Source organism: Melopsittacus undulatus, chromosome 16 (genome assembly GCF_012275295.1).
Source record: "Melopsittacus undulatus isolate bMelUnd1 chromosome 16, bMelUnd1.mat.Z, whole genome shotgun sequence".
Taxonomy (NCBI): Eukaryota; Metazoa; Chordata; class Aves; order Psittaciformes; family Psittaculidae; genus Melopsittacus; species Melopsittacus undulatus.
Window position 1 is genome coordinate 33747 of NC_047542.1, and position 21905 is coordinate 55651.

Below are 21905 nucleotides of genomic sequence, written 5' to 3' on the forward strand. Positions count from 1 at the left end.
AAAGCCATAGAGCCCTGTGTGCCCCCCAGGTGTGGGGGGGACACATGCCCCCCCCCCCCCCCCCCCCCCCCCCCCAGGTAAAGCTGGACCCATGGGGCTGTGTCTGTATATTTGGGGTATTGGAAATCAAAGCAGAGCCTGGGCCCTGCCCTATACTTGGGGGGGGAGGATATGGGGGGGATATGGGGGGGGTGACCCTCAGTGCAGGGCCCGGGGGGGGGCAGGCATTAAAAACACTGTTCATTTATTCCAGTTTAAGGCAACTCAATACAGACACAAACACGGGGGGGGCACAGAGAAGGGGATGGGTATGGGGCTGGGGGGGGGCTATGGGGTTTGGGGGTGTCTATGGGGCTGGGGGTGTGTCCATGGGGCTGGAGGGGTGTCTATGGGGTTTGGGGTGTCTATGGGGCTGGGGGGGTGTCCATGAGGCTGAGGGTGTCTATGAGGCTTGGGGGTGTCTATGGGGTTTGGGGTGTCTATGAGGCTGGGGGTGTGTCCATGGGGCTGGAGGGGTGTCTATGGGGTTTGCGAGTGTCTATGGGGCTAGGGGCTGTCCATGGGGCTCTGGGTGTCTATGGGGCTTGGGGGTGTCTATGGGGCTTGGGGGTGTCTATGGGGTTTGGGGGGGGTGGCGCCATCTGTCACCCCCGGGGGTGCTCTGGATGTCACCAGAGGGGACCCCACACTTGGGGGTCCCATTGGGGGGGGGTCACTGGTTGGGGGGGTCAGGGGTCACTGCGGGGGGGGGGGGGGGCCGGGGCTGATGCCTTTGGCCTTCATGTATGAGAGCAGCTGGGGGGGGACCTCAGCCAGCACTGCCCGCGCCAGGCGCGCCATGGAGAGCACTGCGCCCCCCCCCGCGGTCACGTGATCCCGGAACGGCACAAACTGGGGGGGGACACAGGGGGTGACCCCCCAGTGACACCCCCATTGGGTGCTCCCCCATTGAGTGCTCCCCATTGAGTGCCTCCCACTGAGTGTCCCCCATGTCTCAACGCACCCTGTAAGTGCTCCCCCCCATGTCCCAGTGCCCCCCATATCCCATCATACCCTGTAATCCCAGTGCCCCCCCATGTCCCAGTGCCCCCCATATCCCATCATACCCTGTAATCCCACTGCCCCCCCATGTCCCAGTGCCCCCCATATCCCATCATACCCTGTAATCCCACTGCCCCCCCATGTCCCAGTGCCCCCCATATCACCCGGTATCAATGGGGCTGATGTGGGGCAGGGGTCGGTACCTGCACGATGTCCCTCTCGGCCACCCGCCCGCGGGAGGACACGCGGATGTCGTCCCCATCCAGCTCCACCATGGCTGCAATGGGGGGGGGGTCACCCCAGGTGGGACCCCATTCACCTCCCCCATAACCACACACGGGCCCTGTTGGCCCCCCCCACACTCACCATCGAACTCGGCCTGGCCGACCCCCACGATGATGATGGACATGGGGAGCGCGGCGGCCTGGGGGGGGGGGGACCCACACTGAGCTCAGAGCCCCCCCACCTGCAGCACCAGCCCCCCCATTGGGGGCAGCATCGGCTTCATCACCCGGGGGGGGGGATGGGGATGGGATTCCTGTGGCCGGGATCATGATGGGCATCCTGGGATCGTGATGGGTATCCCAGAACCGTGATGGGTATCCCAGGACCATGATGTGTATCCCAGGACCATGATGGGCATACTGGGATCATGATGGGTATCCTGGGATCATGATGGGTATCCCAGGACCATGATGGGCATCCCGGAACCATGATGGGCACCCCAAGCCTTGGCCACGATGCTCATCCCATGGGACCATCAGCACCCGGTTCACCCCCCCCCGGGGGTCACCCCGAGCCCCTCACATTGACAATGGCCTCCTTGGTCTGTGCCATGTCCGAGATGACACCGTCGGTGATGATGAGGAGCACGAAGTACTGGGAACCATCAAGCACCGTGGCCGCCATGCTGGGAGCAACCGGTCAGGGGCCAGGAGGGACACAACACCCGGACCCCATCCTGTACCCACAGCCCATAGCCTGTACCCCATACCCATGTACCATAGCCCATACTGCATATTCTAGATACAATACCCCCTACCCAATACCCCATATCCCATGTCCCATATCCCACACCCCACAACCCCATACCACATATCCCACACCCTATACCCCACACCCCATATCCCATATCACATACCCCACATCCCATATCCAGTATCCCATCCCCATACCCCATATCGCATACCCCATATCCCACACCCCATATTTTATAGCCCATACTCCATATCGCATACCCCATATCCCACACCCCATAACCCCTACCCCATATCCCATATCACATACCCCATATCCCACACCCCATACCCCATACTCCATATCCCATACCCCACATCCCACATCCCATACCCCAAACCCCATACCCATACCCATATCCCCCCATCCCATACCGCGCCACGTGGTTGACGACGGGGGCGAAGTTGGTTGGCCCATAGAGCTGGACGCGGCGCAGGCTCCGGTGATAGGCCTCCAGCACCCCCTCGATGCCGCTGCACGCCGGGTTCTCCACGTCCCCATTCTGCAGCACCGGGACCCCCCCGGTGACCCCACCGCATCCCGGCCCCATCCCCCCTTCCCGACGGAGCCTCTCACCAATGGGAACTCATGGGACACGCGTCCATCCGGTGGGATCTTGGCACCGAATCCCAGTGCCGGGAACATCTTATCACTGTCATAGTCCTGGATGATCTCCCCCACGGCCTTGAGGGCCATGGTGTAGGCATTGAGCTGGTAGGGGCTCAGGTAGTGCAGGGATGTGGGTTGGGATGGGTTCCCTGGTGGGGTTTGGGGGGGTCAGAAGGGTCCTGGACCCCATTAACACCCCCCCAATCGCAGCCCCCCCCTCACCGTTGGATGCGGTGAAGTCAATGGCGACGGTGAAGTTGAGCTGGGTCCTGGGGGCATCGGGACCATGGGGGCTGAGCAAGCCCCAGGGGTCCATGGGGTGTGGATGGGGTCGGGTCCTGCCCCCCCACCCCAGGCTCACCCGCCCCTGATGTAGTCCAGGAAGCTGGGGTCGGACTCCACCGAGAAGGACAAAAGTGTCACCTGCAGGGAGAGGTGTGAGCACCATCAGCCTCATGGCACCATCACCTTGTGTCACCATCACCATCACCTTGTGTCACCATCACCTTGTGTCACCATCACCATCACCTTGTGTCACCATCACCATCACCCTCATGTCACCATCACCTTGTGTCACCATCACCATCACCCTCATGTCACCATCACCCCTGTGTCACCATCACCGTGTGCCACCATAACCCTGTGTCACCATAACCCTGTGTCACCATCACCTTGTGTCACCATAACCCTGTGTCACCATAACCCTGTGTCACCATCACCATCACCTTGTGTCACCATCACCCTGTGTCACTGTCACCATCACCCTCATGTCACCATCACCCCTGTGTCACCATCACCGTGTGCCACCATAACCCTGTGTCACCATCACCTTGTGTCACCATCACCCCTGTGTCACCATCACCTTGTGTCACCATCCCCCTGTGTCACCATCCCCCTCTGTCCATGTCACCCCCTCCTCACCGTGCCTGAGTTCAGGTACTTCTTCTTCTTCAGCTTCTTCTTGGGGTTCACCACCTGGGGGGGGGGGGGTACAGACAGGAGGAGCTGCAGCACCCAGGGGTGCAGGGGGGACCCCAAGGGACTGTAACACCCACAGGTACCGCACGGGCACCACAGCACCCATGGGTACTCCATGGCACCCATAGGTACCCCATGGCACCCATGGGTGCCCCCTCACCTCGTACACGTTGAGGCCGTGCTCCCCCCGCGCCAGCTCACGGTAGTTGGTGGTGAACTCCCCGATGAAGTCGTGGCTATGGGGTGAGGGGGGGGCCATGGGCTGGGGCCGGGGGGGGTCCCCCCATTGGCACCCCCAGGACCTCACCTGCCGGAGCGGTCCCAGTCGTACACCTCCACCTTGATGGTCCTGTGGGACATGGGGGTCACAGCGCTGCCCCTGACCCACACCATGGGGGTAGTGGGGTCCCCATGGGCCCCTTTGTCACCCCCATGGGCTCCGTTGTCACCCCCATGGGACCTTTTCCTCTTCCTCAGGCTCTTTCCATCCCCATTGCCATGGCAACACCTGGTGATGCTGAGCCAGCACCAGGGTGACACTGTGGGGGGGCCATGACACCCACAGCCCAGGGGGGGCTCAGGGGGGGCTCAGGGGTGTCATTGGGTGTCATTGGGTGTCACTGGGTGTGATTAAGTTGTCATTGGGGAGATATTGGGGTGTCATTGGGTACCATTGGGGTGCTGTTGGGTGTCACTGGGGTCTCTGGATGCCATCATGTGTCATTAGAGGGCCATTGGCTGTCATTGGCTGGCATTGGGTTGTCACTGGATGTCTTGGGGTGCCATTGGGGTGTCATTGGGGTGTCATTGGCTGTCATTGGGGTGTCACTGAGTGCCATTGGCTGTCATCGGGATGTCATTGGGTGCCATTGGGTTGTTATTGGTTGTCTTGGGGTGCCATTGGGGCGCCACTGGCTGCCATTGGGTGCCATTGGCTGTCATTGGGGTGCCATTGGGGTGCCATTGGCTGTCATTGGGTACCACTGGCTGTCACTGGGGTGACATTGGGGTGCCATTGGCTGTCATTGGCTGTCATTGAGGTGCCATTGGGTGCCACTGGATGCCATTGGACGCCATTGGGTGCCATTGGGTGCCATGGGGTGCCATGGGGTGCCATGGGGCGCCGCTCACCGCTCGGGGTCACCATTGCAGAGCGCTTGCACTGGGATGTCGAATGCTGCCCACACTGGGGCCAGGCTCTGCCGCACAACCTCCGTGCGGTGGCAGATGGTGAACCTGGGGGGGCACCGCGGTCACCCCATGGGGGGGACCAACCCCCCCCAGCCCCATATAGACCGGCCCGGGGCAACCCCAGCCTGAACTGCCCATGGGGACAGTGGGGGGGGCGCAGCCGGGGGTTATGGGGTGGGTTTGGGGGTCCTGGGATGGAGTTTGGGGGTTCCCAGGATGGGGTTTGGGGGTCCCAGGATGGGGTTTGGGGGGACTCGGGATGGGGTTTGGGGGGTCCCGGGTTGGGGTTTGGGGGGTCCCGGGTTGGGGTTTGGGGGGTCCCGGGATGGGGTTTGGGGGGTCCTGGGATGGGGTTTGGGGGGTCCCGGGATGGGGTTTGGGGGGTCCTGGGAGGGGGTTTGGGGGGTCTCGGGATGGGGTTTGGGGGTCCCAGGATGGGGTTTGGGGGTCCAGGGATGGGGTTTGGGGGGTCCCGGGATGGGGTTTGGGGGGTCCCGGGATGGGGTTTGGGGGGTCTCGGGATGGGGTTTGGGGGGTCCCGGGATGGGGTTTGGGGGTTCCCAGGATGGGGTTTGGGGGTCCCGGGATGGGGTTTGGGGGGTCCCGGGATGGGGTTTGGGGGTCCCGGGATGGGGTTTGGGGGGTCCCGGGATGGGGTTTGGGGGTCCAGGGATGGGGTTTGGGGGGTCTCGGGATGGGGTTTGGGGGTCCCGGGTTGGGGTTTGGGGGACCCGGGATGGGGTTTGGGGGTTCCCAGGATGGGGTTTGGGGGTTCCCAGGATGGGGTTTGGGGGGTCCCAGGATGGGGTTTGGGGGGGTCCCCGTGTCCGGGGGGGTCCCTCACGTCCCGTCCTCGTTGCTCCGGTAAAACACCAGGAAAGGGTCAGATTTGCCAAAGAAATCCTTCTTGTCCAGTTTGTTGGCACAGAACTGGAGAGTGGCCACGTCCTGGGGGGGCAACAACGGGGGGGGGCATTGGGGCAGAGGGACACCGGCCCCATGGCACAGCTCAGCCCTCAGCATCCTCTTCTTCACTAAGGGGGCTCCGCACCCCCCAAATGGGGGTCCCCCCGTTGTCCCCAGTGCCCCCCCATTGTCCCCAGTGCTGCTCTCACCCGGCAGTTCCCCAGCTCCTCAGCCAGGACAATGATGGTGCCGCAGCTCTTCCCGGGAATGCCGCTGCCAATGGAGGGAATGGGGGGGTCACACACACAGTGACCCCCCCCCCCCCATTGGGAGAGCCCCAAACTCACCCATTGGAGAGAGCCGGAGCTGGTTTCCTGCGCCGGGAATGGGCGGAGGCAGCAGCCATCCTGTAGGGACACCCCAGGGTAATCCCATGGGAATGGGGTGAGGGGGTCCCCATGGGAATGGGGGTGAGGGAGTCCCCATGGGAATGGGGTGAGGGGTTCCCCATGGGAATGGGGGTGAAGGGATCCCCATGGGAATGGGGGTGAGGGGTTCCCCATGGGAATGGGGGTGAAGGGATCCCCATGGGAATGGGGGTGAGGGGTTCCCCATGGGAATGGGGTGAGGGGATCCCCATGGGAATGGGGTGAGGGGTTCCCCATGGGAATGGGGGTGAAGGGATCCCCATGGGAATGGGGTGAGGGGTTCCCCATGGGAATGGGGTGAGGGGATCCCCATGGGAATGGGGTGAGGGGCTCCCCATGGGAATGGGGTGAGGGGATCCCCATGGGAATGGGGTGAGGGGATCCCCATGGGAAGGGGGGTGAAGGGATCCCCATGGGAATGGGGTGAGGGGATCCCCATGGGAATGGGGTGAGGGGTTCCCCATGGGAAGGGGGGGGGCTCACGTCAGTGGCTTCTCGAGGCGGCCCCCGGCCGAGCCCACGATCTCACCCAGGGTGCAGAAGGTTTGGCCCAGGAAGTCCTAAGGAGGCTCCGGATCAATGGGGCCGGGACTGCCCCATCCATAGGGAATGGGGGAGCGGGGCCGGGACCCCACTCACGTGCTTGGAGAGGTCGGGGCTCTTGGAGTCCACATCGTACCTGGGGACAGAGCAGGGCCCATGGCAGCGGGGACAGGGATGGGGATGGAGAGAAGATGGGGATTGGGATGGAATGGGAAGGGGGTGGGGATGGGGATGTGGGCAGGGGATGGGATGGGATTGGGATAGGGATAGGGCTGGGGATGGGATGGGGACAGGGATGGAGATTGGTTTTGATGGCATGGGATGTGAGGGGATGGGGGACATGGATGGGGATGGGACGGGATAGGGATTGAATGGGATGTGATGGGATGGGGACAGGGCTGGGGATGGGATGGGGACAGGGATGGAGATGGGTTTTGATGGGATGAGATGCGATGAGACGGGGACAGGATGGGGATAGGGATGGGGATGGGATGGGATGTGATGGGATGGGATGGGATGGGATGGGGATGGGATGGGATGGGATGTGATGGGATGGGATGGGGATGGGATGGGATGGGATGGGATGGGGATGGGATGTGATGGGATGGGATGGGATGGGATGGGAAGGGATGGGATGGGATGGGATGGGATGGGATGGGATGGGAGCACTCACAGGTCGAAGCGCAGGTTCTGCTTCTCCTCGAAGCAGTAGTCGAGGACAAACTTGTGCAGGAAGTCGGGATTCAGGGAATTGTCGATGACCTCAGTGCGGCCGAACTGGGGACAGGGACATGGGGACATGGGGACATGTGGACACAGGGACACAGGACATGGGGGACATGGGGACATGGGGACATGGGGACATGGGGACACAGGACATGGGGACACAGGGACACAGGACATGGGGACACAGGACACGGGGACATGTGGACACGGGGGGGGCACACGGAGCCTCGGGCACACATGGGATGGGGCTGTGCCCACGTGCGGCAGGGGCAGGACGGGCTCAGCTGCCCCATTGTCCCCAGCCCTGCCCCCCCCGCCCACCGGCACCGGAGCCGCAATTAACCAGAGGCTTAATTACAGCCTGCGGGGGGGGCGGGAGGCAGCGGGGGGGGCCCTGGGCTCCCGGGGTGTCCCCGAGTGTCCCCTCCGGGAGCTCATTGGCTGCCTGCCTGCCCGCTGGCAGCTGATTGGTCAGCTGCCCAGCACCCCAACATGATCCCCAGTGTGCTGATTGGCTGCATGGCGGCACCCCAGCAAGCTGATTGGCTGGCACCGCAGGAAGCTGATTGTGAGGGGTTAACTGGCTGGCACCCCAACATGCTGACAGGTTGGCATCTAACGTGCTGATTGGCTGGTTGGCCAGCACCCCAACATGCTGATTGGCCATGACCTCAACATGCTCATGATAGGTCAGCTGGCTGGCACCCCAACATGTGATTGGCTGTGCCAGCTGTCCACTACCCATCATCCATCCCATCCATCCTTCATCCATCCTTCATCCATCCCTCTGGAACTCACCTCCAACCACTGCCGGCTGCCAGGGCGCTGGATGTACAGGACACAGACTGGGGGGGGGGGGAGCAGAGCGTCGGGGGGGGCTCCATGACCCCCAACACCCCCAACCCCCCCAGCACTCACGTGGGTCTGACTTGGAGAAGGTGTCCTTGTCCAGGAGCTGCCTGTGGGAATGGGACCGGGAGAGAGCGGCTGTGAGCTGGGAGCGCTGTCTTGTACTGGGTCCATGCTGGGGGGTCCCAGCTGGATGCATCCCATGTCAGGGGTGCACAACCACGGTGACATGTGTTGGGGTGTAACAACCATGGTGACACGTGTCGGGGTGTCATAACCATGGTGACACGTTTCAGGGTGTCATAACCATGGTGACACATGTCAGGGTGTCATAACCATGGTGACACATGTCAGGGTGTCACAGCCATGGTGACACGTGTCGGGGTGTCATAACCATGGTGACACGTTTCAGGGTGTCACAACCATGGTGACATGTGTTGGGGTGTAACAACCATGGTGACACGTGTCAGGGTGTCACATCCACGGTGACACATATCATAACCATGGTACCCTGTGTCAGGCGTACGCCGTGTGCTGGGGGTGCCGTTGGGGGGTTCCCTGCTCCTTGCTCCCCCCCCACTGCAGCATCCAACCACCGGGATCCGCTCCGGTCCCACTGGGAAGGGCTGGGAGCAGCTCCGGTCCCACTGGGGGCAGCTGTGGGCACCCAGCAGGGCCGGGGACCAGGGACACCCCATAACCCGGCCCCTGGGGAGCCCCCTCCATGCACCCCCCGTCCCCAGCGCCCCCAGTGCCCCCCTCCTCCTTCCCAGTGCTTCCCGGAGCTCCCACCCCCTCTCCCAGTGCCTCCCACATCCCCCCCAGCGCCCCCACCTCTGAGTGCTCCACAGGACCCAGTGTCCCCAGTACCCCTCACTCCCCCCATTGCACCCCAGTGCTCCCAGTGCCCCTCACTGCACCCCAGTGCCCCCATTGCACCCCAGTGCTCCCAGTGCCCCCCATTGCATCTGTGTCCCCAGTACACCCGCTCCCCCCATTGCACCGTGTTCCCAGTGCCCCCATTGCACCCCAGTGTTCCCCATTGCACTCGTGTTTCCAGTGCTCCCAGTGCCTCCCATTGCACCCCAGTGGTCCCATTGTACCCCAGTGTCTCCAGTACCCCCCACTCCCATTGCACCCCAGTGTTCCCAGTGCTCCCAGTGCCCCCCCTGCACACCACTGCTCCCCCCTGCACCCCAGTGCCCCCCATTACATCCCAGTGCCCCCATTGCACCCCAGTGCCCCCATTACACCCCAGTGTTCCCAGTGCTCCCAGTTCCCCCCCTGCACCCCAGTGCCCCCCATTACACCCCAGTGTTCCCAGTGCTCCCACTCCCCCCGTACCTGCAGGACACCGTCAGCTCCACACGCGTGCGGGGCTCGGGGCTCCCCAGCCCGGCCATGGCGAGCGTCGCGTCCGGCACCGGGCACCGGCACCCCCAGAGCCCCCCCCAGCCCCTCGGTACCGCCCCCCAGCGCCCATTGGCTCCCAGCACCCCCTCGGTACCTCCCATTGGCTCCCATTGGCTCCCAGTAACACCCAGCAGACCCCCAGTACCTCCCAGTAGACCCCTGGTAGCAGCAAGGACCCCCCAGTAGCCCCCCATTAGCTCCCAGTAGCCCTCCTGCCCCACCCCAGTGCTGTACTGGGAGCACTGGGCACACTGGCTGGGGGGTGCTGCTGCAGGCCAGGGTTATTGTAGGTGCTACAGAAACACCAAAGGGCCCCAAAGAACTCATGGGGGGGGGGAAGTTTTGGGGGGATGCTGCCACCCCCTATGGAACATGATGGGGGTCCCACACATGGTGGGGGTTGAAGGCCCCACCCCCAGAGCATGGGGGGGACATTGGGGTCTCTGTGTTCCCCTTTGCCCCCCATGCCCCCGGTGTGAGGGACACACAACACCCCCTTGGTCCCCGTCAGGACCTGGTGACCTTGCCCATGCCACCCCCAAACCATCACATTGGGGAGGTCCCAGGGCACTTTGGGGGGGACACAAGGGGGGGCTGGAACCACCCAAGCCCCTTCCCCAGCATATGTAGGTGGATGCAGAGCATACATCATCCATCCTGAATCCCTCCCAACCATCCCTCCACCATCCATCCCTCCGTCCATCCATCTCTCCATCCATCATCCATCCCTTGTGCATGTATGCATCCATGCATTCATCCCTCCACCCATCATCCATCCATCGTTCACGTATGCATCCATGCATTCATCCCTCCATCCATCATCCATGCATGCATCCATCCATCGTTCATGTATGCATCCATCCATCCATCCCTCCATCCATAATCCATGCATGCATCCATCCATCCATCCTGCATCCATCCTCCATCCCTCCATCCATAATCCATGCATCCATCCATCCATCCTGCATCCATGCATCCATCCTCCATCCCTCCATCCATTCATTGCGCTCCCCATGTCCCCCTTTGCTCCTCCACATCCCAGCCCCAGCAGACACCCCTTGTTCTGTGTCACCCAACAATGACACGGAGACCACCCCCAAACCCCATCACACTGTGCGGGGGCATCACCTCCACTTCCCACCTCCTTTATTCCACATGGAGGGACCCGGAGCCCCCGTTATCCCAATGGGAAAGCCTTGATGACCTTGACGTCGTCGAGGGGCCGGTCCTGGGCATTGGTGTCCACCATGGCGAGGCGCGCCAGCACCGCCATGCCCTGGCTCACCCGCCCAAAGATGCTGTGCTTCCCATCCAGCCACTGCGCCGGAGCCAGCGTCAGGAAGAACTGGCTCCCGTTGGTGTCCGGCCCCGCGTTGGCCATCGCCAGGATCCCGGCGCCTGGGGGGGAAACAGGGAGGGATGGAAGGTGGAGGGTGGATGGGATAATGGGTGGATGGATGGATGATGGATGGATGGATGATGGATGGATGGATGGATGATGGATGGATGGATGATGGATGTATGCATGATGGAGGGATGGAAGGGTGGATGGTGGATGGAGGGAGGGATAATGGGTGGATGGATAGATGATGGATGGATGCATGGAAGGGTGGAAGGATGGATAGATGGATGGATGGACGGATGATGGATGTATGCATGATGGATGGATGTAAGGGTGGATGATGGATGGATGGAGGGATGGATGGATGGAAAGATGGATGATATGGATGGAGGATGGATGGAAGGAAGGATGGATGGATGGATGCATGGATGGATGGATGGATAGATGAGCGATAGAATTAATGGTCTGGGGGCTTGGGGATGGGTTGACCTGGTTTCATGGCAGACAGAGCACCCCATGCATGGGGTCTTAGGGCACACAGGGGACATGCCACCCCATAGCCAAGTTTGAGACATTGTGGGGGACATGCCATGGATGAGGTCTGGGTGTCACATCACCCTATGGACGGGGATCACATCACCCTATGGACGGGGTCACGGTGAACATGAGGGTCAAATCACCCTATGGACAGGGTCATGGTGAACACGGGGGTCACATCACCCTATGGACAGGGTCATGGTGAACACGGGGGTCACATCACCCTATGGACAGGTCATGGTGAACACAGGGGTCACATCACCCTATGGACAGGGTCATGGTGAACACGGGGGTCACATCACCCTATGGACAGGGTCATGGTGAACACGGGGGTCACATCACCCTATGGACAGGGTCACGGTAAACACAGGGGTCACATCACCCTATGGACAGGTCCCATTGTGCCCCCCCCACTCACCGGTGAACTTGAGCTCCGGGTGCAGCTCATCCTCAAAGTGCTTCCCATAGATGGAGGCACCACCACGGCCTGGGAATGGGGACGAGGATGGAAACAGGGGGGTCAGTGGCATCCGGAAGGGGGGGGGGGGGGGGGTCCCCGGGATGGGGTGACCGGGGGGGGAGGGCTGCTCACCGGTGCCGGTGGGGTCCCCCCCCTGCACCATGAAGTCCTTGATGACGCGGTGGAATTTGGTGCCGTTGTAGTACCCTCGTCGGCAGAGCTCCGCGAAGTTCCGGCACGTGCGCGGCGCGTGCTTCCAGTACAGCTCCAGCACCAGCGGGCCCATCCTGCGGGAATGGGAATGGGATGGGATGGGGATCACAGCCGAACCGGGATGGGGGTAATGGGACTGTTTGGTAATGGGGAAGGGGACCGGGGGATGTCCGGTACAAGGGGGGGGGGGGAAATGGGATGGGGATAATGGGGCATCGGGTACCCGGGGAGGGTGAACCGGAATGGGGGTGAACAGGAACCCGGGTGTAACGGGGAACAACCGGTACCAGGGTGAACAGGAACCGGGATGTACCAGGGTATAACCGGTACCGGGTGTACTGGGGTGTAACCGGTACCAGGGTGAACAGGAACCGGGATGTACCGGGGTATAACCGGTACCAGGGTGAACAGGAACCGGGTGCACCGGGGTATAACCGGTACCAGGGTGATCCGGAACCGGGTGTACCGGGTATAACCGGTACCAGGGTGAACCGGAACCGGCTGTACCGGGTGTAACCGGTAATAGGGTGAACCGGAACCGGCTGTACCGGGTGTAACCGGTAACAGGGTGAACCGGAACCGGCTGTACCGGGTGTAACCGGTACCGGTACCGGTGGGGGCTGTGTCCTTACGTGGTCTCCATGGAGACGGTGGGCGGTTGCCAGGAGTCAGGCGGGACGGCGGCCATGCCGCCGCTAGCGCGCGCTTCCGGGGGACACGCCCCCTTCCTCGGCCAATGGGAGAGCGCGTTTGGAAGGGGGCGTGTCCGCAGAGAGCAGAGCCAATCAGCGCGGAGGGTTCTGGTGACGCATGGAGGGGGGAATTCGAACGGGGCCACGCCCCCTCCTCCCCGCCTGGCCACGCCCCTTACCCTTGACCACGCCCCCTCCTCCCACCGGGCCACGCCCCCTCCCCGCCTCGGTGCGCGTGCGGGAGAGCGGGAACCGGGGGCGGTGAGCGGGGAGCGGGGGGGGGAGCGGGGGGGGAGGGGGGATGGGACCCATGGATGTGGGGCAGGGGAGGGGGGATGGGACCCATGGATGTGGGGCAGGGACCCCCCGATGGAGGACGGGATGCGCTGGAATGGGGCTGCGGAGCTCGGACCCCTCGGTGTGGGGCTGGGACCTCCCGGGATGGGGGTGTGGGTCCGGGAAGCGCTGGGATCAGGGATGTGGGGCCGGGACCCCTCGGTGTGGGATGGGATGCTCTGGAATGGGGGGTGTGGGGCTGGGACACCCCCGCTGGGGAACTGGGGACCCTCCGGGATCGGAGTGTTGGGAATGCGTCCTCGCTGTGGGGCTGGGACCGCGCGATGGGGCGTGGGGTCCTCAATGGATCGGAGTGTGGGGCTGGGACCCCCCGATGTGGGGCTGGGACCCCCAGGGATGGGGTTGTGGGGCTGGGACCCCCCGGGGATGCGGCTGTGGGGCTGGGACCCCCCGATGTGAGGCTGGGACCCCCGGGGATGGGGTTGTGGGGCTGGGACCCCCCGATGTGGGGCCTGCCCCCCCGCGCCATCCCCGGTGGCACCGAGCCCCGGCCGTGCCTGGCACCGTCGGGTCCCCCCCCCCGCGGCCCGGGTGTCACCGCTCACCGCCTGCAGCCGCGGTGATGGAACAGCCGCGGCCCCCCCCCCCCCGGAGCCGCCGGACCGGGGCTGCCCCCCCCCGTGCCCCCCGACGTGCGCTTCGTCACCGACGAGAGCTTCGACTTCGGGCTCCTGTCCCCGTCCGACAGGTGCGGGGGGGGCGGGGGGGGACCTGAGCGGGACCCCGGGGGGGATGAGGGGCACGGAGCCCCACTGAGGGGGGGCTGAATGGGGTCTTTGGGGAGCCCCATAGATGGGAGATGTGGAGCCCTATAGATGGGGGTTGTGGAGCCCTGTAGATGGGGGATGTGGAACCCTATAGATGGGGGTTGTGGAGCCCTGTAGATGGGGGATGAGGTACCCCATGGATGGGAGATGTTGAACCCCATAAATGTGTGACGTGGAACCCCATAGATGGGAGATGTGGAATCCCATAGATGTGGGATGTGGAGCCCCATAGATGGGAGATGTGGAATCCCATAGATGTGGGATGTGGAGCCCCATAGATGTGGGATGTGGAGCCCCATAAATGGGAGATGTGGAATCCCATAGATGTGGGATGTGGAGCCCCATAAATGGGAGATGTGGAATCCCATAGATGTGGGATGTGGAGCCCCATAGATGTGGGATGTGGAACCCCATAGATGTGGGATGTGGAGCCCCATAGACGTGTATTGCAGCACCCCAGGCACGTGCCACCCTGGTGGGTACCACGGGGGGGCCGCTGCCCCATGGCCAACCTCCCTCCTTTCCCCCCCCGCAGCCAGGATGAGGATGAGGATGAGGAGGCCGCAGTCGGGGGGGGCCGCGGGGGGGGCTGGAGCCCCGTGCGGGGCGCGCGCCTGGAGGAGCTGGTGCGGGAGGCCGCGCGCGTGGCCGCGGAGCTGCAGCGGTGCCACCTCCCCCCCGGCCCCTCCCCCCCCCCCTCCCCCCCCCCGCCCCCCTCCCCCCCCCCCGCAGCCCCCGCCGGGAGACGTTCGTGGTGCGGGACAGCCCCGTGCGCGCGCTCCTGCCCACCGTGAGCGCGCGCGCCCCCCCCGCCCCCCCAGCGCCCCCCCCGCTGCCCGCAGCGCCCCCAAGGTACGTACCGGGGGGGGGAGGGGCTCCCGCACCCCCACACTCGGTATGGGGGGGGGGGGGGGTGCGAGTGAGACCCCCCCCCGGGGTCCCCTCACCCCCCCCCCCCACCCCGGGGGGGACTCGGCTGAGCCGTGTCTGTGCCCCCCCCGCTGCAGGCGGCTCCCACAGCGGCACCCAAGGGACCCCCCAGCACCAGGGGACCCCCCAGCACCAGGGGACCCCCCCTGAGCAGGGGGGGGGGCCCCCCACGGCTTTGCCCTCCCCAAGGGAGGGGGGCCGGGGGCAGGGGCAAGGAAACAGCGCGGGGGGGGGCAGCAGGTATGGGATCTGCGGGGGCGGATGGGGATGGGGATGGGAAGGGAATGGGAATGGATGGGGATGGGATGGAGATGGGAAGGGATGGGGATAGGAATCGGGATGGGGATGGGATGGGTTAGGGATGGGGATGGGATGGAAATGGGAATGGGATGGAGATGGGGATGGGTTAGGAATGGGGATGGATGGGGACAGGGATGGGGGTGGGGGTGGATGGGGACAGGGATGGGGATATGAAGGGATGGGATGGGAATGGATGGGGACGGGAATCAGGATGGGGATGGGGATGGATGGAGTCGGGGATGAAAGTGGGAAGGGATGGGATGGGAATGGATGGGGACAGGGATGGGAATGGATGGGGATGGGGACAACGTGGGTACAGGGCAGGGACACCCACCCCATTGAGGGCACCCCCACCATGGCTCAGGGTGGGGGTCACCGGGGGTCAGGCTGCCCCCCCCCCCACACTCTGCTCTACCCCAGCCCAGCCAAAGGTGAGGGGAGCCCCCCCACCGAGCCGCCAGCCCCACAGCAGGACCCCAGCGCCCCCCAACCCCTCGGCCCGTGCCCCCCCCTCCACCCCCATGTCACGGGTGGGGGGGGCCCCGGCCCCCCGAGGTGAGGATGATGCTGTTTGGGGGGGGGCAGTGGGTCCCCCCCCCCCCGTGCCTCAGTTTCCCTCTCTGGGCTCTCCCATTGCAGGAGCATCGCGGGGGCCCCCCCCAGCGCCCAGCACCGGCTGCAAACCGGGGCCCCCCCCCGGCCGCCTGCGGGGGGCCCGGAAGCCGGCAGTGAGCAGCGCCCCGAGGTGACCACCCCTGGGGGGGGGGGGGTCGGGGCCCCCCCATGGATGAGGCCAAGGCTCAGGTTGGGTTTTGCTTTAATTACAAAAGGAAACCAGCATCAATGGGACCCCCCCAGCACCATCCCTACAGTGCCCCCCCCATGGGTGCCACCACCTGAGCCTCAACCCTGGGGGGGGTTAATATTGGTTCCCCCCATCACGGTGCCCCCCCCCCCCCCCCAGTGTCACCATTTGGGGGGGTCCCTAAATACCCTTTTTTTTGTATTTTCCATGTATTTTTTAAATAAAACCCTGCACTGGGTCCTGGGGCTGTGGGTCATGGGGGGGGTTGGGGGGGGGCACCCAATACCAACCCCCCCCAACCCAGGAAGGTGCCAAGGGGTGGGGGGTAAATCCCTGCCAGCATCCATAGTGCAATGGGGGGGGTGTCCCCATGTTATGCCCCCCCCCCGACCCCATGACACCCATGTCCTGGTGTGTGCCCCCCCCCCAAGCAGTGTCCCCATTGGCGCCGTGGGTCTCTGTTAGATGGAGGTCTCGTCGCTCCTGGGGGGTGATGGACGGATGGACACATGGGCATGGGGGGGGGGAAAAGACAGACGGATGCGTGATGGGGGCGATGGGTGCCCTCAGCACCCAATGGGGGATGGAGGTGGGGGGGGGAGCAGGAGCCCCCCCTTGGGTTAATGGAGGAAATTAAAGAACAGAAATCTGGGGGGGGGGGGAGAGAAGAGGAGGGTTAGTGAGGGACCCCCCCATGGCACCCAATGGGTGCTGAATGGGCACCTGGTGGGCACCCAAGAGCCAATGGGTGGCCAATGGGCACACCAGCACCCAATGGGTGGTCAATGGGCACCCAATGGACAGACCAGCACTCAATGGACACCCAATGGGCAAACCAGCACCCAATGGGTGGTCAATGGGCATCCAACAGGCACCTGATGGACACCCAACAGGGACACTAACATGAATGGTCAATGGGCACCCAATGGGCACACCAGCACCTAACAGATGTCAATGGGCACCCAGTGAGCACACCAGCACCTAACAGATGTCAATGGGCACCCAATGAGCACACCAGCACCCAATAGATGTCAATGGGCACCCAATGGGCACCCCAGCACCCAGTGGGGAGCCGATGGACCTCAGCAGCCACGCTTGCACCCAATGGGCACCCAATGAGCACCCCAATGGGCACAGTAACACCCAGTGGGCACCCAATGGGCACCCCAACACCCAGTGGGCACCCAATGAGGACCCCAGCAGCCACCCTTGCACCCAATGGGCACCCAATGAGCACCCAATGGGCACCCAATGAGCACCCAATGGGCACCCATGGGTCCCCAGCACTCACTCGGAGCCAGAGGAGTCCTCGTCCACAGTCCCAGCCTTGATGCTCATGGCAATGGGGGTGACACCACTGAGCTGCTCCTGGAGGCTCTGGCGCGGGCGGGGGGCGGCCGTGGGCCCCCCCCGTGCCCCCTCACTGCCCGAGGAGGGGGGGGGGGGCCGCAGGGTGCTGGGTGCTGCCGCACTCACTGATAGGGGCCAGGCCCTTCTTCTTCAGGATCCCTGCACGGGGGGGGGGGGGCATCACCCAAAGTGGGGGGGGGGGCAGCATTGAGGACCCCCCCCCCCCCATAGCACCCCCATAGCCCCCCTGTACCTTTGTGGGGGTGCGGCAGGGGCAGCAATGGGGGATCCCTGGGGGGGGGATGTGGGGGGTGTCCCCCCCCTGGCTCCACGCGCAGGGTCCCGCTGCCTCCCCCCCCCGGCCCCTCGCTCTCGCTCGCTGTGGTCATGAACTCCCCCGGCCAATAGGGGCAGCCTGGGGGGGGCATCCGGGCATCACCTGCGGGGGGGGGGGCGCTGGTGGGCAGGGGGGGATGGACCCCCCCATACACACCGTGCCCCCCAACAGAACCCAGCCCGACCCCCCAACCATACCTGGTGCCCCCCATCAGCACAAAGGTGAATGCCCCCCCCCCCCACAAACACAAACGGGTGCCCCCCATTAGCACCCAGACAAGACGAGGGACCCCCCAGTTCCCCGTGGGTGCCCCTCTCTGAGCACCCAGCCAGGGCAACCCCCCCCCCCCACCAGGGTGCCCCCAAACAAGCCCAAGGACCCCCCCCCCCCGTACCCACTGAGCACCCCCCACTCCAAACCCATTGCATGTCCCCATCAGCACCCGGACCGGGTGAGACCCCCCCGCACTCCCCCGGTACCGGTCCCGCTGGGTTCGGGGGGGGGGGCTGCGCTCGGGGGGTCCCATCCGGACGGAGCCGCCTCGTCCTCGCTGTCGGAGGAGCGGGAGGAGCCGGAGGAGCCGCTCGGGTCCTCCTCGGGGCTGAGGTCGCTCTCCGAGTCCGAGTCGTGCTCTGGGGGGGGGGGCAGCAGTGTCTGTACCCCCCCGACGGCCCCGGGCTGAGGCCGGAGCGCTCAGCGCAGCCCTGCGGGGCTCTTACCCTGCGCTGGGGCCGTGACGTCCAGGAGGAGCCCCCCCGGGCTCGCTGCGAGACCCGAGTCCTCCCTGCGGTGGGGACGGGAACGGTGGCACCGGCACCGCGGAGACAGGCAGCACCCAACGGCACCGGCAGCCATGGTACCAACACCCACAGCACCGGCACCGCAGAGACAGGCAGCACCCACAGCACCGGCACCCATGGTACCAACACCCACGGCACCAGCACCCACGGCACCGGCACCCAGGGCACCAGCGCCCTGCCATGGGGCTGCAGGGCACCAACACCCAGCACCCAACACCCAGCACTGTGCCATTGACACCCCAGCACCCCAACACCGTGCCATTGACACCCCATCCCCCCAACACCGTGCCATTGAGACCCCAGCACCCCAACACCGTGCCACTGCCACCCCATCACAATGACACCCCAACACCGTGCCATTGCCACACCATCACCCCAACACCCCAATACCGCTCCATTTCCACCCCCTCACCCCAACTTCGTACCACTGCCACCCCATCACTTTGCCACCCCAACAGCATGCCATTGCCACCCCAGCACCCCAACACTGTGCCATTGAGACCCCAGCACCCCAACACTGTGCCAGTGAGACCCCATTACCCCAACACTGTGCCATTGCCACCCCATTACCCCATCACCCCAACATCGTGCCATTGAGACCCCACCACCCCAATACCGCACCATTGCCACCCCATCACCCCAATACCGTGCCATTGAGACCCCACCACCCCAATACTGTACCATTGCCACCCCATCACGCCAATACCGTACCATTGCCACCCCCCCACCCGTCACCCCTCGCGGTACCGGCACACGAAGGGGATGTAGCTGTGGTGGCTCTTGGCAGTGCTGTGCAGGGACCCGCTGGAGCCCCCCCCGGGTACCGGATAGAGCCTCCCGGCCACGTAGGTGCTGTCCCCACCATAACCCTGCCATGGGGACGGGGCCATCAGTGGGGCTGGGGCTGCACCCAGACCCCCCCATGGGACCCCCCAGCACCCACCGCGGTGAGCGTGGATTTGGTGGCCAGAGCAGGATCGGGCCCACGCCGGCGGGAGCAGCTCAGGCGCAGGCTCCTCCGCACCTCCTTGCTCAGCACCACACAGAATAGGAACACAAGGGGGCCCTGCGGTGGAGATGGGGGCACGTGGGCATGGGGGGGGGCACACCCTGTACCCATTATGCGCCCCACATTGGTACCATAAACGGGGGGAGGGATCTCATTGGGGGGGCACAGGGTTTATGGGGGCATATGGGGGTAATGGGGGGCACAGGGGTAATGGGAATCTATGGGGATATGGTGTGGAACAGGGGGTGTAGGGGGGCTATGTGCAGGGTATGGGATGGGCACAGGGGTTATGGGGCCACAGAGGGCATGGGGGGCCATGGGGTATGGGGGTGCTATGGGGTATAGGGGAGTAATGGAGCACAGGGGGCATGGGGGGGCCCATGGGGTATGGGTGTGCTATGGGGTATAGGGGAGTAATGGAGCACAGGAGGTATAGGGGAGCACATAGACTATGGGATTATAAGGGGCCCAGGTGGTAATGGGGCACCATGGGGTACACTGGGGACCAGGCAGGATGGGGGGCCCACGGATTATGTGGGGGCACAGGGACTACAGGGGCATGGGGGAGCGAGGGGTATCGGGAACACAGGAGTGATGGGGGGGCTATGGGGGCTATGGGGACACGGGGGTGGGGGTGCGGTGTCACCTGGAGGCAGTTGTTGATGGCGAACAGGTAATGGAAGAGCAGAGCATCACTGTTGACCGAGAGCAGTGCCAGGAGCCAGGCCAGGCTGGGCAGGGCCAGCAGCACCACAGCAGTGCGGAGCGCGGAGCTGGGGACGGTGCTGCCCGTGATGCACAGCACACGGCACCCAGCACCCGGAACCCTGCCTGTACCCTGCCTGCACCCAACACCCTGCCTGTACCCTGCCTGCACCCAACACCCTGCCTGTACCCTGCCTGCACCCAACACCCTGCCTGCACCCTGCCTGTACCCAACACCCTGCCTGCACCCAACACCCTGACTGCACCCAGCACCCTGCCTGCACCCAACACCCTGCCGGCACCCTGCCTGTACCCAGCACCCTGCCTGCACCCTGCCTGTACCCAACACCCTGCCTGCACCCAACACCCTGCCTGCACCCAACACCCTGACTGCACCCAACACCCTGCCTGTACCCTGCCTGCACCCAACACCCTGCCTGCACCCAGCACCCTGCCTGCACCCAGCACCCTGCCTGTACCCTGCCTGCACCCAACACCCTGCCTGTACCCAACACCCTGCCTGCACCCGGCACCCTGCCTGTACCCAACACCCTGCCTGCACCCAACACCCTGCCTGCACCCAGCACCCTGCCTGTACCCAACACCCTGCCTGCACCCAACACCCTGCCTGCACCCAACACCCTGCCTGTACCCAACACCCTGCCTGCACCCAACACCCTGCCTGCACCCAACACCCTGCCTGTACCCTGCCTGCACCCAACACCCTGCCTGCACCCAACACCCTGCCTGCACCCCTGCTTGCACCCAACACCCTGCCTGCACCCAACACCCTGCCTGCACCCAACACCCTGCCTGCACCCCTGCCTGCACCCAACACCCTGCCTGCACCCAGCATGCTGTGCTATACTCTCCTACCAACCAGGGGCACCCATGCTTGGCACTTCCTGCCACCCATGGCTGCCCCAGCACCCTATGTGTGTCCATCCCCCCCCATGGGTATCCCCCCACCCTGTGCCCCCCACCCATGGGTGCCTGGCTCACTCACGCTGTGCCCTTCTTCTCGAAGCCCTGTGGGGTGGCACAAGTGGCCCTGGCTGCCAACACGAGGAAGAAGATGCTGACCTGGGGGGGGTGTGGGGGTGAGCAGGGATGTGGCAGCAGCACCCATGGGTGCACCGAGCACCCCCCGCTGCCCTCAGCCCCCACTCACGGCCACAGCGCAGGCGATGGGCCCGGCCAGGCTCCAGACCAGGCTGTCGTGGATGGAGAGCCAGCAGAAGTCGGGGTTCCCATAGCCCTGGGGGTCCAGCCCCACAGCCAGCCCTGGGGGCAGCAGCATGGCTCAGGGGCGGGGACAGCCTGGGGGGCGTGGTCAGGGTGAAAGGGGCGGGGCTAAGATGGGAGGGGCGGGGTTACCACGATGGGGCGGGGTTATGCTAATGAGGATGAAGCTAAATTTGTGGTGGGGGCGTGGCCATATGTTTGGGGGCGTGGTCACATGGCTACACCATGATTGGCAGGGCTGCACGGCTTCCTAGAAGGGAGGGGTTATGGGGCAAGGGGCGTGGCAAGGAGCCAGGGGAGGCGTGGCTAGGGACGGGGGGGCGTGGCTATGGATAGGGGGCGTGTCTAGGGGTGG

General features: G+C 64.5%; 3 protein-coding genes across 5 annotated transcripts in view; all 3 read right to left on the reverse strand.

The window, feature by feature from the left end:
* Positions 1-1195: 1195 nt before the first annotated feature.
* LOC101870517 (copine-5-like) lies at positions 1196-8930 on the reverse strand. Its single transcript, XM_034069767.1, has 19 exons — positions 8358-8930; positions 8238-8284; positions 7387-7490; positions 6810-6849; positions 6654-6730; positions 6090-6149; positions 5952-6015; positions 5681-5784; positions 4777-4881; positions 3953-3994; positions 3806-3881; positions 3589-3642; positions 3029-3090; positions 2890-2936; positions 2635-2816; positions 2433-2560; positions 1849-1951; positions 1408-1465; positions 1196-1318 (listed from the first exon to the last, which is right to left on the reverse strand). Exons 1-19 carry the CDS (start codon positions 8485-8487, stop codon positions 1212-1214), a joined length of 1590 nt encoding a protein of 529 aa, XP_033925658.1. The 5' UTR covers positions 8488-8930; the 3' UTR covers positions 1196-1211.
* Positions 8931-10830: 1900 nt separating this feature from the next.
* On the reverse strand, positions 10831-12990 carry PPIL1 (peptidylprolyl isomerase like 1). The gene is made up of 4 exons (XM_034069812.1): positions 12886-12990; positions 12173-12327; positions 11999-12067; positions 10831-11099 (listed from the first exon to the last, which is right to left on the reverse strand). Exons 1-4 carry the CDS (start codon positions 12939-12941, stop codon positions 10879-10881), a joined length of 501 nt encoding a protein of 166 aa, XP_033925703.1. The 5' UTR covers positions 12942-12990; the 3' UTR covers positions 10831-10878.
* A 3290-nt stretch (positions 12991-16280) lies between these two features.
* Positions 16281-21905, reverse strand: part of CELSR2 (cadherin EGF LAG seven-pass G-type receptor 2) — a 30094-nt gene continuing 24469 nt past the window's right edge. The window contains exons 26-35 of one of the 3 annotated variants that reach the window (XR_004550327.1): positions 21477-21589; positions 21312-21388; positions 20247-20373; positions 19535-19657; positions 19339-19460; positions 18511-18575; positions 18271-18423; positions 17708-17893; positions 17396-17613; positions 16281-16587 (exon numbers count right to left, since the gene is read on the reverse strand). Coding sequence is in view for 1 of the 3 variants with exons in the window: in XM_034069685.1 (XP_033925576.1) it covers positions 17525-17613; positions 17708-17893; positions 18271-18423; positions 18511-18575; positions 19339-19460; positions 19535-19657; positions 20247-20373; positions 21312-21388; positions 21477-21589 (1055 nt within the window). In the remaining 2 variants the exon portion in view is untranslated. Of the gene's footprint in view, positions 17614-17707; positions 17894-18270; positions 18424-18510; positions 18576-19338; positions 19461-19534; positions 19658-20246; positions 20374-21311; positions 21389-21476; positions 21590-21905 lie in introns of all 3 variants that reach the window. The other 2 variants (XR_004550328.1, XM_034069685.1) reach the window with 2 other exon arrangements.